This window comes from Melopsittacus undulatus, chromosome 1, assembly GCF_012275295.1.
Source record: "Melopsittacus undulatus isolate bMelUnd1 chromosome 1, bMelUnd1.mat.Z, whole genome shotgun sequence".
NCBI classification, from domain to species: domain Eukaryota; kingdom Metazoa; phylum Chordata; class Aves; order Psittaciformes; family Psittaculidae; genus Melopsittacus; species Melopsittacus undulatus.
In genome coordinates this window covers 44940933-44955500 of record NC_047527.1, presented here as the reverse complement: position 1 = coordinate 44955500, position 14568 = coordinate 44940933, and the positions used below count along the sequence as shown (strand labels likewise).

At 39.1% G+C, this 14568-nt stretch overlaps 1 protein-coding gene across 1 annotated transcript; it reads left to right on the top strand.

Moving 5' to 3' along the window:
- Positions 1-5905: 5905 nt before the first annotated feature.
- LOC101881098 (transthyretin) lies at positions 5906-14429 on the top strand. Its single transcript, XM_005153534.2, has 4 exons — positions 5906-6087; positions 6840-6979; positions 12123-12258; positions 14154-14429. The coding sequence occupies exons 1-4, from the start codon at positions 6019-6021 to the stop codon at positions 14259-14261; spliced, it is 453 nt and encodes a 150-aa protein (XP_005153591.1). The 5' UTR covers positions 5906-6018; the 3' UTR covers positions 14262-14429.
- The last annotated feature ends 139 nt before the right edge of the window (positions 14430-14568 follow it).

Genomic DNA, 14568 nt, shown 5'->3' with positions numbered 1-14568 from the left:
CTTAAGGTCCTTTCCAACCCTAACTATTCTATGATTCTAAAAAGACAAAAAAAAATATATCCAAATGTTATTATTGTATTGTACATAAGGGTCATCATCTGCCCTCTGAGATGATAATTTCTTTCTATCCTTCAAAAGACAAGGTTGTTTCCTCTCAAATCCATTTTCATGCAGTACACATTTGCTTTTGCCAGACCAGTGACACTGCTAAGTACTTGGAAGCTGATGTAAAAGTTCAGTGAAGCCCATTGTAGATACAGGAACACTGTTTATGAGATAAAATTATTAGTGCAGCATTTCCGCAGTGCTTTTGTCAGGAAGCAGGCACTGGTTCAATTAATAAAAAGAAAGGCATAGATGTGTAACTTGGTAGCTTCCCACTCAACATCATGCTCAGGGGATTTCATTCCAGGGCAGATGGGGATCTTACTCCCAGAAGGGGCAGATCAGCAGGAGGGATATACGGGCTGGGCAACCCAGGACACATGACAGCATGTAAAGACACAGGCACAGCAGTGACAGTTCACATTCAAGCTGCATCCATATGAGTCTATGTGGTGATCTACATATATTGATCTCCTCTGGAGAAAGAATTGAGTAATTCAAATGACATCACAAAATGATTTGTGGCTGCCCCATCCCTGGAAGTGTTCAAGGCCAGGTTGGAGAGGGCTTTGAAAAACCTAGTGTGAGGCATCCCTGCCCACTGTAGGGGGTTGGAATTAGATGATCTTAAGGTCCTTTCCAACCCAAACCATTCCATGATTCTGTGATTAGCAGTTAACCAATGGCTAATTTGGCCCTGTGCAAATTTGAAGAAGCTTTTGAAGAGACTACCCAGGTGGCCCTGCATGCTGGAAAAACAGGCATTTCCACACACCTATTTGTATTCAGGTACCAGAATGAAGTGCCTTAGACTCAGCATTTTACAATCTTGAACAGCAAGATGCTGAGCAAAGTACATAACTGCAATAGCTTTAGCAAATATATATATAACCTAAGAAGAGATTATAATTTAACTCTACAGAATCTTTTTAATGGTCAGAACAGCTAGAGGAAGACTTTAATTATCATGTCTGATCTGATTATTCATTTAACATATGCAGCCCACTGAGAAAAAAATGAGAATTTGTGGAGATTCCCTTAAAAAAGTGTCATACATTCCCCCAAAAAGCCCAGCCAAGACCCTGTGCAGATAGTGGGCTCTCTTAATGTTTTTTGCTATCAATTGGAAACATTTGCACCATGTTGTAGATTTACTGTGGATCTCTTACTATAAGAAAGAGACAAAAATAACTTTAGAGCCTAAACCATCTAATCATTTTGCTAACAAAGAAACTGACCTTTAGAAACATTGATCTCATGGCAAGTTCCAAGCATCTTTCAGCAATAGGAAAGGTTAAGGCATCAGGGCTGGCACAAGATTATTCAGTTACCTTTGTGTATAAATTGATTTGTTTTTTTTTTCTTTTTGCAGTCACTTGTCTAGACTGATGGATTGGGATGTAGACATGAATGCATATTAAAACTGAAGAAGTTTGTTTCAGAGGGATCACAGGGTCTGTAAGGGTAGCTAATGAAGTAGTGACTCATAGTGATCAGTACCCAGTGACCTTGGAGTTTAAACACTTCAGAGCAAAAGCCTGCTGAGATGAGCAGGTGCCAAGTGAATTCAAACATTATAAAGGCCCCAAAGCAACAATCATCTATTTTGATGTTTCTTGTTTTGGTCTTTGGGCTATGTTCCAGGCTGCTCTTTGGACATAAACCTGTGATTTTATTCCTGAAGCTCAACCCTTCTGTCATCTAGATTGTTTCTTCAGTGTATGTGCTTCCTTATTTTCAAATTAACTGGATTTGACATAGGTTTACAAGATAAGGATGATTTTCTTATTTTTCTGTGTAAGAGCAGTCGTGTTTCCTTACTTCCCATTAAAACAGCCAGTGTTAGTCCTATGAACAAAGAAAACTGAGAATGATCATTATAACTCTACAGACATAGTCCTCAGAAAATCAAAGCAGATAGCAGGCTGACAAACATGCACACACCACACACACCTGAAATGCCACTATTTTTAATGCAATCCTGTAGGAATTGAAATTCAAGCTCAAACATGAATGTCCCTAAGCACATTTTTTAATTAGAAAAGTATTATCCCTGGCTTTGCAGAGAGGGAAAATGTGACATAATTAGCAAGTAGTGAAGTCAACACAAAATCTCTCACTGGCTCCAGCAGTTACTGTATTCAGCACTCACTGACATGCCAGGGCTCTGTCGCAGAACTCAGCTGGCAGTAAAATTCTAAGAGTTCTTAACTTTGGTTCAGAAAATTCAGACAAACTTCTCTGAGATGTAAGTTCCAGGTCTTTTGCTATAAGTCACTATGGAACATTACTCCAGAAAAGTGAACAAAGGTGTCACATTCAGGCCTCTACACTATAGAAAGGATTTTTTTCAAGGTTCAGCTATTTACCAGTTCTTTGGAAAGCACTGTCTAAATCTGTCCAGACTGCTGAATGTTTTACCATCTATCAGCCTCTTTCACTCCAATGTCACAGGATAAGCTTACAGGTTTTTATGGTCAAAGTCAGATATTCCAGCCTGTCTGAGAATTTTGTCATGTAGAAGTAGTTGAGTTTCCAAGTAAATTCCAATAGAAGGGAATGGAGCAGACTATAATGAGCTTATTTATGTAAAACAAGCATAAGTGTGTGAGACTTCATGGAAGTGAGAGAAAAATACCATAGCACAGTTGGAAAAATCCTTGACATAAACAAGAGTATTAGCAGGACATGTTTGTTCTTGACCTGAACACTGTAATGTTTCCAAGCAGGGAACATGCTTTCATTAAAAATAGGCATTAATTCTAATTCTTCTGAGATGAACTTCAACTGATTTGGAATTCAGATAAGCCTTAAAGCATCCACATATTTGAGGATTACCTAAATTTTTCCATAACTGGGGGTCTCATACTTCTTGGCTTTCATAAGGCTGAGCTTTCTGTGCACACCAGGGACCCTTTGAAATTCTCTTCTCTGGCCCCCTAATCACCCTGTCTGCTGGGTGATCACCCCTTCTCCTGGATGTTGTATGTCCCCTAGCCCCCAGATACTCTGATGCTATCTATCTCTGTATTAGCTATGTTTCCTACTGTTTCTTCCACATCATGATTCCTAAATACCGCTTTCTGAGGAGTTTTCAGTGACTGTGTTTGCTCTTTTCTTGCAGCAGGGCTTTTATGCTATTGTTCCGTGCTAACCGCTCTGTGTTGCACCACTTTCCTTGTGGCATGTATCCTGACAGCAGTCTCTGGGAGCTGCCCTGTTTCCTGCTCTTCATGGCAGTTTCCCTCTACTTCAGAGGGCCTAGAGCTCCCCAGCTCCACTTACTCCTCAGTGTTCAGCCCCTTGTTATTTGATGTTCCCAGATTTTTTGTATGGAAAAAGTTATTCAGTATATAGGTTTCAGATTTGCACTACACAGAAAAGGTTTACCAACAACAGATAACACTTGCTGGATGCTCAGCCGTTACCCATCCTTTTCTCCATTTCCCTTGCACAACCAAGAGAGAATCATTCTTCGCAGTCAGCTGTTCCAAGTTCCTGAACCCTTCCGTATATTCTATGAAAAGTATATATATTATATAAATATATATATGTATAGTAAATACTATATATATAAGTAAATATGTATATAAAGTAAGTATATATATTGTGCTAACAGATTGAGTCTGAGCATTGACATCACTAGGCTGTAATAATTTAGAATTAGGTTCACATGGGATTTTAAGACAGTTCTGTATGAATTCTAGATGTTCCATGACCTTCCAGATCAGAGAAATAACAAAGATTTTTATTTTACCTTCTCATACACTCCATTTATACCCTTAGAATGTACAGAAATAATGTAGTTATCAGGAAAATGTGTGAATGGAGATTCACCAACACACAAAGACTAATTTCCCTTTGGAACGGTGCCCCTGCTCATAGTCAAAGGATCTCTATCTAGGCTATGTCTAGGATGGTGAGAGCTGAAAAAAAAAAAACAAAAACAAAAAAAACCACCAGAAAATTAAGAATAAGAAGAAAATTCATGTTTGGGGTTAGAATTTTTCATGCTCCTTATTCACTTTAAAAACCAGCTGCCAAAAGATGAATGCTATAAAAGAGGAAAGTAAAATGGATTATATGGACAGGTGCAATGTACCAATCCCTGCAGACCTGGGCTTTCAGAAACTGTTACCTTGCAGGAAAAGGTAGGAAAAATAGTTATTTTTTGAAGTCATTCTCTCTTAGGAGAGCAATTTCACATGTAGGCAGGTGCTGATATCATTAGCTCCTTTCTTTCCCTGTAGAACAGCTGATAGCAAATGACAGGAGAGCCTACTTGCACAAGAACACAGATAATTTCTCTTCTTCCCATACAAAGCTTTACTGTTTCTGAGAAATATTTACAAACAATGAGAGCAAAATTATGAAATAAAATGTCAATGCACAGATCTAAGTGCAGTATTTATCTTTCCAAGACCTGAATGCAACCCATAAGCACTAGACTGCAGCATGAGTTGTTACTGCTGGGCACCTTAAATTGACTTTCATGTGCATGCAAAGCAAGTGTAGAATGCTACCTACGTATCAGCCTGCTTTGCTGTAAGTACAAAGTGCACTTTGATCCCAGTTCAGGAGATTACTGTAATATGGCTTTTTTTTCAAAACCCAACTCTGCCTGAATAGAACAAGCGCACAAAGCAGCCTGAAGGCATGAAAGCCCCTGGAGAATATTGTCTGTGACTTCCCTCTAGGACCTTATCTTAATCCTATTCAAGTTAAGAGGTAAAATTGCTTTTTGTTGGAATACTGTGAAATCAGTAAAAGGTAAGTGTGCCAGCTCCTGAGAACACAAGGGTAGGCTCAGGGTGGTTTAGGACATGTGGAGAAGGACATGCCAAGCAATTATTTCTTTGTCTCTCAACTAGCACAGGGTACAGCATGAACAAGTTTTATGTAATGCAGCAGGAGAAATCCAGCTACATCACGCCTACACCCCCAGCTGACATCTTCTCTCATCTTAGGTTGGGGCTGAGTTCATCCCTGAGAAACATCTTACCTAAAGTTACATTTCAGAGTATAATAATAACATTTCCAGCATAACAAGAGTTTGGCAACAAGCACATTAGCTATATGTTAACATAACCTACCAGTCTATCCCAGTTGCTTTGGCTCCTTCTGGGTTACATGGAGCAAGACACGACTCATTTCACTTTTCTGAGACCTTTGTCTTCCCAAGGGGACAGATCCCTTCCAGGTCTCTTCCCAGTGACTAAGAGGAAACCTCAATGTCTACCTGAAGATTTTGCAAGATGAATCCTTAGGAATCCTTAGGTTGAAAGGCAGACATTGCCAGATCCTATCTAAATTATGTTTCAAAATGAAACATTGCTCCTTTTCAACAAGCAAAGGAACTACTACAGAATCTGTCTCCTAGGATGGACCATTAGCACTGCATCAGCCAGACAATGAACAAACTCCATCACCCTTATACTGAGTCTGCATCTATCTATATGTAGGAACTGGTCTTCAGAAGGCACTGAATACATTGAGAAGAAACACGGAGCAGGCACAGAGGAAGCACTCGGGCATGGTCGTGCACAACCTGAGGGCAAGGTAAAGAAGATCTCCTAGAACTGGTTGGATTTCTGGGCAAACAAAGGTCATTTATGTTATTTTCTGAAGGGCTTTCTATGAGTCTAATCTCCCCAGGCAAGGGTCATGTTTGTGTCCATTACTTATTCTCTTTGCTTTAGTGATCCTACAGTCTTTCCATTGACTGTAATGGCAGTGCTATTCATGGACTGACTCTAGGATTGGACTGTTTACTAAGCAAATAATCAGAATCAGCAAATTTGGAGTCATATGGGCACCCAATAAGCAGCCTGTTTTGTTGTCGGATTTGCTATAAAATCCCAAATCCCCGCAGCTCCTAGTTGCTGGCACCAGGGCTCTCTAACAGCAAACAGGATGGCCTTTCACTCTGTGCTCTTCATTTTCTTAGCTGGACTGGTATTTCTCTCTGAAGCTGCACCACTGGTGAGTCTCTTTTTATTCAAACTCAATCATTACTGATAACTGAGATTTCTTATATGGCTAGCGTTCTCCTCATCCATGAAATTCTTCAACCATTTGGCATTGCTGGAGTGTTATTTTGCTTCATTTTTTTAAAGCAGCTTCTTTGAGGTTCTTAAAGAGTCTTTTTTTGCCATTTATAATCTTTTTCAGGATATTATGAAAGGGTCACAGATGTAGAAGGTGTGACCTTTTATTTCTGTCTGTTTCTGTCAGTCCATGACTCACATCCCATATCTCCAATATAGAGGTAGCTTTACCTCTTCACCAAACAAGTGCTTCTCTAAAGCACTGAAAAAATATTTTTGAAGTATGACTAATTCTTTATAGCATAATGAAGCTCAAGAAACAAATATTCTTTCAGTTCTAGGGATGTCATAGGTATTTCATTGTTGGTTTCCTAGGCTAACATACTCTGCCTGCACTTATAATAGTTTACTATTTTCTTGTTTGTGACCTCATTAAAAACATGCACATTATAACATTTTCATAGGGCCATATGCAAACTCTGTGTGTGTAACAATGTCTTTAGTATAAAACTCTAAGATAGTCTGCTTTAAGAAATAGATGTTTGTGAACCAGCATTGAATACCATTTGTAAAAAAAATGTTTTTAAGTCAACATTAGCTCTGCAATAAGAATTAATCTCTTCTTTGAAAGACGGTTTTTGCAGGGCTGGTGAACAGCTCTTGTTCAACCTCTCCTGCTTTCCCAAGGTCTCCCATGGCTCTGTTGATTCCAAATGCCCTCTCATGGTGAAAGTGCTGGATGCAGTCAGAGGAAGTCCTGCAGCTAATGTAGCTGTTAAAGTCTTTAAAAAGGCTGCAGATGGAAGCTGGCAGGACTTTGCTACTGGGTAAGTTATGCGGTTTTATGGAGCCATTTTCAAGGTGCCTCGGGCAAACAGTTGAGAAATAAAGGGAATGGATCTCTGATCAAAAAAGCTGTATGCTTTCTAGAATATGCCACACTATCACTGTTGACAGGACATGAATTCTGGTCTAAAATCCATCAGATTCAAGTGGAATTTATCCATGACTGAAATACATGCTAATTGAAAAAATATATTGAGATGCTTCTCTTACCTGTGTAAGGGAATAGGTTTAATAATTACTCTTCTAGCTCCAGTACTATCTTACATTTCTATAAAAAGAAAAAAAAAATATTTAAAAGCCTATTTCCCAGAATTCTCTAGGTAATCAAGACTAACCTACTGTCTTATACATGATGGATATAGTTCTTTTTGCAGCAGTAAACACATACGAAATCCTCTCTGTAAGATTTGACTGTACTCATGCAAATAATAAGCACATTAGTTGTCTTTTCCTCTTTAACAAACATGCTGGCTGGAAGAAACTTCTTGACCAGGAAGTTTTAAGGACTCACATGATACAGCACAGAAGCATTTGTTTGTGGTTATTTCTATATCTCTGCATGGCTTTCGCTAGAATTACAGCTTACTGCCTACAAAGCATCACTGAGGGGAAGGCAATAATACTATTCTCTTCAGTCTTTGGGAAAAGTATGGGTAACAGAGGAATACATTTTACTAGAATTCAAATAGGTAAGATGATATTCAGACATATAGGTTTCATTGTAACAACTCATATAATCAGATTTTTATATCAATCAAGAGACATCTTTCATAACAGCAGGATATTCAAGCACAGAATGACAAGCACAAGCATGGACAGGAGCCACCAGAGCATCTAACTGTCTTTTCCTTGGATTTTTATAGCATAATTTACATAAAAGCTGCAGAAAAAAATACACAGAGAAGACTACAAGGAGAGATGTACCTTTCACCCTGAAGGGTTTCTTTTTCTAAACCTCAAAACAAACTTACTTTTCCCCATTGAAAAGGAACAAGGTCAGGAGACTGAAGGAGAAACAAACACCTCCACTCCCAAATACTGTGTGTTAAACCAGGAACAAATTACTTTCAGAATGGATTTATATACCATAACGAACAGAGAAACACCATTAAAAAAGATACATTGCTTTCCAGGAAAGCAGAGACAAGGATAATGTCTTGTCCTTAATGAATATTTCTGCCATTATTAGGAAACCCAGATTATTTCAAATGCTTTGCCAAGTCCTCTTGAATATATAATACAAAATACAATTTACAGAGGAGTAAGATAAATGCAAGATAAATTAACACTGGTGTTAAATTACCTCGGTTTTGTGGCATAAGTCTTTTCTTGTTCAATTTGCAATGCTGGTCTCAACAAGCCCAAGGAGACAAATCCTGCAGTTCTCAGCCAACCGCTGTTGACATTTTAGGTCAGCACACCCCTGAGAAAGTCAAACCCCTTCTTCTGAAATATTAACTGAGACTAACCCTAGGCAAGTGAGAACCACTTTGCTGGGGGAAGGCAGTGGGGGAACATTAAATCACAATCTTTATTACAGGTGAAGATTTTGATCTTTCCCTTGACTTGCATCTTAACCAAGGTTTCTTACAGTGACACCCTTGACTTTGGCTGATTGACACTTTTTTAAATTGAGTTTTCACATTATTTTTCTTCTTTCATTTTTTTTTCTTTCGGGAAAACCAGAGTTTCTCTGTGTTAAAGCAGATGAAAATCTGAATGCAATCAAAGAATACAATCTATAACTACTCCGGTCAGGTTAAGAACATTTGTAAGTTACAGTACATAGCGGATACATATGGAAAAAATACATTTTGTAAAAATACCTATAAAAATATTTTTTCCTTTTTATTTGTTTGTTTTGACTTTGCTAACACATTTTAGGAAATTAAGCAAATGCATCTAGCAACTGGTGAATTTGGTGTAATGGTATTTAAGAGACGGGAAGTTAGCATAGCAACAGCTAACTTTATTAAGAGGCCTATTTCAAAATTAGTCTAACCAAAAATATGCAAGAAGAGATAACTTGAGCTGAGATGTACTCTGAGGAAGGCCTTAGGGCACAGAGACTGGGAAACATGTGATTTGGGTTCTATATTAGCTCCTCCCTAGCTTTGACCCTCTCACTCCTCACATGTTCTTGAAAATCTAGGTCTTATCATATAGATCAAGAGTTGCATTCACCAAACACAGGTCTCATGTGACTCAGGCTGTAAATCATAAAAAATGACTGCAGCATATTTCAGTGGCTCCCCCAACATCCTTCTTTAAAAAAAAAAAAAACAACCTCCTCCAAAATAATAATTCATGCTCCTGAGATATATTTCTTCAGCATTCTGCATCTTAGTGCAGAGTTTATCTCAGTGCAGTATGTATCCCAAGAGTACATAAAGGCATTATCACATAGGCAGTGTAGATTTAACCTGGTCACAATATATAACTAAGGTCCAGGGAGTGAAAATGTGCATCAGGATTGCAATCTAGGCTGGCACCATAGTAGCTTAACCAGAGGTTTGCAAATTTTCTGCTGGAAAAGCACAGTTTTAACTCGACTGTCCATCTTACAGCAGATGCTGGCAGTCCACATCCTATTAAGAATAAACAACCATACTTTATTTATTCCTCAACTCAGACAGTAATACAAGTGCTGTTCAGAAGGGAACGCTTGCAGCCTTTTGCTACCAGGGATGAATGCAGGGCATCCTCTGCCATGTGCTAGTCCCATCCAGGCTCTGAATTGCTCACTGTCCTGTTGGCTCTCAATGCAGCAGTAATGCTGAAGGCTTTGCTTGTGATACCACTTGCACTGAATGACTACTGCTTAATAACTGAAATGAAGTGCCATTAACTCCTGGTAGTGGGCCAGAGTCTTCAAGTGAAGTCTTGTTTCCAGTTTCCCAACTGTTCTGTGTAGTTAACATCTGCAACTCTGGGTCAACAATTATTAGGGAAAGCACCCTTTAAGATGCATCCATGCTTTTCTCAAACTAAAACTTGTGTGTTTACATGAACAAAGATTTTGAGGTAGACACTATTTTTCCTTTCAATGGGTTTGTGTCTAAACTACTCAACTTCTAAGTATATGTAAACGAATTGCTATCTTCTACTCTGAACACTTCTGCAGGATCCTAGCAATTCTATTTCATGGTTTCCAGGACATTTGTCATAGAAGCACAGAACTGTTAGGGTTGGAAAGGACCTTAAGATCATTGAGTTCCAACACCCTGCCATGGGTAGGGACACCTCACACTAAACCATGTCACCCAAGGCTTCTTCCAGCCTGGCCTTGAACACCACCAGGGATGGAACATTCACAACTTCCCTGAGCAGCCCATTCCAGTTCCTCACCACCTTTACAGTAAAGAACTTCCTCCTTATATCTAATCTAAACTTCCCCTGTTTAAGATTTAACCCATTACCGCTTGTCCTATCACTATGGTCCCTGATGAAGAGTCCATTCCCAGCATCCCTATAGGCCCCCTTCAGATACTGGAAGGCTGCTATGAGGTCTCCACGCAGCTTTCTCTTCTCCAGGCTAAACAGCCCCAACTTTCTCAGCCTGTCTTCTTACAGGAGGTGCTCCAGTCCCCTGATCATACTTGTAGCCCCCTCTGGACTTGTTCCAACAGTTCCATGTCTTTTTTATGTTGAGGACACCAGAACTGTACACAATACTCCAAGTGAGGTTTTGTCAATGAGTTCTTCCTCCTTCTACCTACTGCCTCTTATTAAAGCAATATGAATAAAACAGGAAATACTAATTGAAAGAAAACAGATGTGTACACTTCACAAATGCCTGTGAACCATGTTTCAAATAGGGCTCGGGTTCTCTGCAGTTTCAGTTTGCCCTGGATCCAGTTGATTTCACCTGTATTGTTCTAGTGAAACTTTTGTCAGTCTTCAAATTGCTAAACTTGAAATATAAAAAAATCTGAAAACTAGCATGGCAATTCCTATCCTGTTTCTTTTTAATTTAAGCAAAAGCTCTGTCATTCAGACTTTTTTCACCTATCACTGTTAACCAAAGATAACAAATAAGATGAAGAAGAAGGTAACAGCTGGAAAAGAAAAGCTGCAATAGCCCAACTGATTGTGTCTCTGATAAGCAGTGTGCCACTGCTGTCTCAGCTTCCTCTCTTCCTCCTCAAGCTTTTCTGTTTTCTGCCTGGACAGCTATAAGACTTGCCATAAGACAGGAAAGTTCCACTTGTTCTTCAAGTCAAGACTCTCTTCATTTTTCCTTCAACTTCATCATGTGGTTATGAAATGTTATAAATATCAAATAAATATTTTAAAGGGAAAAAATGTTTAAAAAATCAGAAATAAAAGGAGGAGAAAGAGATAAACGTGGTTTAGCAGCTAAGTATGTAAATATTTAAACAGCTGTCATGCAAAACTTGGTCCTTTTCAAACAAATAGGGTGCAATGCCAGCTATATTTCCTTCTTCCTTCTGGACTTCATTCATCCATCCACATATTTTTGTCAATAGCTGAGCACATACTCTCTCAGCTGGAAATTCCTACTGTTCATTTACATGGCACCCAGTGAAGAGGTCCCTGCTCTTTGACCAAAGCACTGTAATTCACATTAATAAAATCTTGATGCTAAATTGCTTTTCCAAGACACTACCACTCAGGGTCACATAAAACTGTATCAGAGGTAAAACCTATAGCCTCAGTGCTAATAACTAGAGAACAAAATAATTTTCCACTAAAATCTCTCCTCCCTCTGTAATTCTAATTTGAGATTTGCCATCTTGCCTTTCATCACACCAATCTTTTCTCTAAGCCCCTAACATTTGGCTCCAGAGGACACTTGGTACAACTTAAACATGGTATTAAAAGAGGGTTCTTAACGATAATCCCTGCTGTAGCAATAAAAATGACCAAAAAAGCCAGCCAGCTTTGATTTGTGATGTATATGGATAAGTTAGTGGCAGGGACAGGCTCTGCAATACAGAAACATACACTACATGAGAGGGAATTACTTCAGATGATTAGAAAGCATTCAGCGTAGAATTTGGCTGTGCAGCACCTCTGCTGCTTAATATTCCACATCAACTGTTTCTGTTTAGCATCTAAATGACAGTATAAAATATTTATGTAGATATTTTACCATTACAGGAAAACCACAGAGTACGGGGAGATCCATGAGCTCACAACAGAAGAACAGTTTGTAGAGGGAGTATACAGGGTTGAGTTTGACACCAGCTCTTACTGGAAGGGACTTGGTCTTTCTCCATTCCATGAATATGCTGATGTAAGTATCTGCAAATATATCTAATAACCTGTATATTGTGTAGTGGCATCAGTTGGAAAGAACAACTGCAGTCCTTTAATACTGCAGGAGTGTCATAATTCAGTGAAATGGTTCACTGCGTGTAACATTGGGCAGATAGAGGCAGTATACAGCCGGCTAAGCCAAAGGAAGTAGCTAACTTCTGTGCAAATACTGACACAGCTCTTCGAAATGGAGCTGTGCCCATTCATCCACTCAGACTAAGAGGGACTTTTGTTCAAAAAAAAGCTACATTATTCGAAAGTACAATGTGTTTAAAAACAAAGGAGTAAAAAAAAAAAAAAGAAATAAAAACCTGCTTTTATTGTTGCTGAAGGAATACAGGGATTTGGAAACACCAGTTCTATGGGAAATAAGCTATTCTTTAAGCAGATGCATTTTGCCCATACCCGCCCCTCGCAATCTCTGAATTCTAGTGTGACCTGTAGTTACAGGAAAAGACAATTCTTTCTGATATCCTTTTAAAAAAAGTGAAAAGATGCTCAGTACTGAGATATGCAATAAAAAAAAAAATAAATAACCCCCCCAAAAAGGTGTAAAAATATGAAGACATAACCATAGTGGGAGTGGAAAAGTTGGCTGCTTCATCAACACTCAGATGTCATAAGTAGGCCAGCTATATAATCATGTCTTCTGCCTCCCTTTGCTTTCAGCCCTACACTGATTTATTGTGTGTTCTATTCCATTTACTTAGCACTTCCAAAACTTTTGTTTAAATTCTTCAGGCTTAATCTGCCATTAAATTTAAGCTTCCCCCAATTAAGTAGTCTGGACTGGCTACAGTTTGTATTGTAGAACATTTTAAACCCTAAATTTATGAAGGTCTGTGAAAATTAAAACAAATGACTAAGGCCCATGTCCATAAAAGTCTGAGGTGCAGCTTGGGTCATAACATTCCCTAACTATTTGGATGTCTGAAAGTTTCTGGGGCCTACAGAAAGGCTCACCTCAAAAAGTGCTTAAAAGCACCTCTTTGAGACTGTTCCTGCTAGGCTGTTGATGAAGACTTCCTTTGATGTAATAGCCTACAGGTCAACAAATAAGCCTGGGAAGTGGGCAGAGTTCAATGACTGACTGTGTGTACAGTGCAATGGGAGCCTACAGTCCTCATGTCCCAGCTGCTTAGACATTGACAGGGCTGGGATGTAGGAGAGAACTCTCTAGTCCTCTTGTAGAAAGCATGTCATGGTTCAGAAAACAGATCAAATATTAGATTGAAGAGAGACAAAGAAAGTGGGAGCTTAAGCCTGGTAGATGACACTTTCCTGGGAACTAGGTATCCCAAGTTCCAGGGACTGATCTGGAGAGCAGCAAACCTGAATTATCTTAGGAGAAGTGTTCCCCTTGTTCTAGCAAGTCTAGCCACGCAGCTCTTAATGCAAGCACTGACCCATCACCAGCTATGTTAAACACAGGAGTGAGGCACTGAAGTACAGAAAGCAGCTTCAGCCTCCAACAGCTCACCTTGCTTGGACACCTCACACAGAGAGGTCACATTTAAGGTCACTAGATGGGATTTCATCTATCTGTCTTTCTTATTGGTTCTTTGAGATACCTCCCCCTCATCCTCCCATTCCACATCACTATCTATTTTGGCTGAGTCGGGTGTACGTCTTTCCATTTAACTTCACCACAGCCAAGGCTCTTTGTGATCCTCACTCCAGACCTTACACATTTCTCAGTCTTCAGCAAGTATCAAAGTAAGAGGGAGCATTACACTTCAGAAGAGCAAAATCACTGACTGGACAGAACAGGCAAAGTATTTTGCAGAGGAAACGGAGTGTGCTTCTTTATTCTTACTAAGGTAGTTTTGAACATACATTGCTCATTGTGATCATGGGTTTTCTCTTTTCCAGGTGGTGTTCACTGCTAATGATTCTGGTCACCGCCACTATACCATTGCCGCTCTCCTCAGTCCTTTCTCCTATTCAACCACTGCTGTTGTCACTGATCCCAAGGAATAAACATGTATTGTTATTACACAACTCCCTCCTCCGCTAGAACTATAGTAGGCTTTTAGGAGGAAGGTTTTTCCTACTGCTAAGGCATAACTTTTTGCTACATTAGGGTTTTTCCATTTTGTAACCTGGCAAACTTCAGACAAGTCAATAAAATATTACTTCTTTAAAACAGTTTTGATTCCATCGGTGAAGTTTTATTGTGTTCTATGATGTCATGATTTACATTCAAGTGTAAAGGACATCTGGAAAACACGCATGGCATGGCACTTGAATTGGTTCTATTATCTTCCTCCACTACCCTAAAAAAAAT

What these genes read in the sequence shown, in the direction of transcription:
- LOC101881098 (XM_005153534.2), top strand. Translation starts at nt 6,019, where the DNA reads ATGGCCTTTCACTCTGTGCTCTTCATTTTCTTAGCTGGACTGGTATTT. An exon ending in TCTCTGAAGCTGCACCACTG is followed by an intron (nt 6,088 to 6,839) that starts GTGAGTCTCTTT and finishes TGCTTTCCCAAG; the next exon opens with GTCTCCCATGGCTCTGTTGA. An exon ending in TGGCAGGACTTTGCTACTGG is followed by an intron (nt 6,980 to 12,122) that starts GTAAGTTATGCG and finishes TTACCATTACAG; the next exon opens with GAAAACCACAGAGTACGGGG.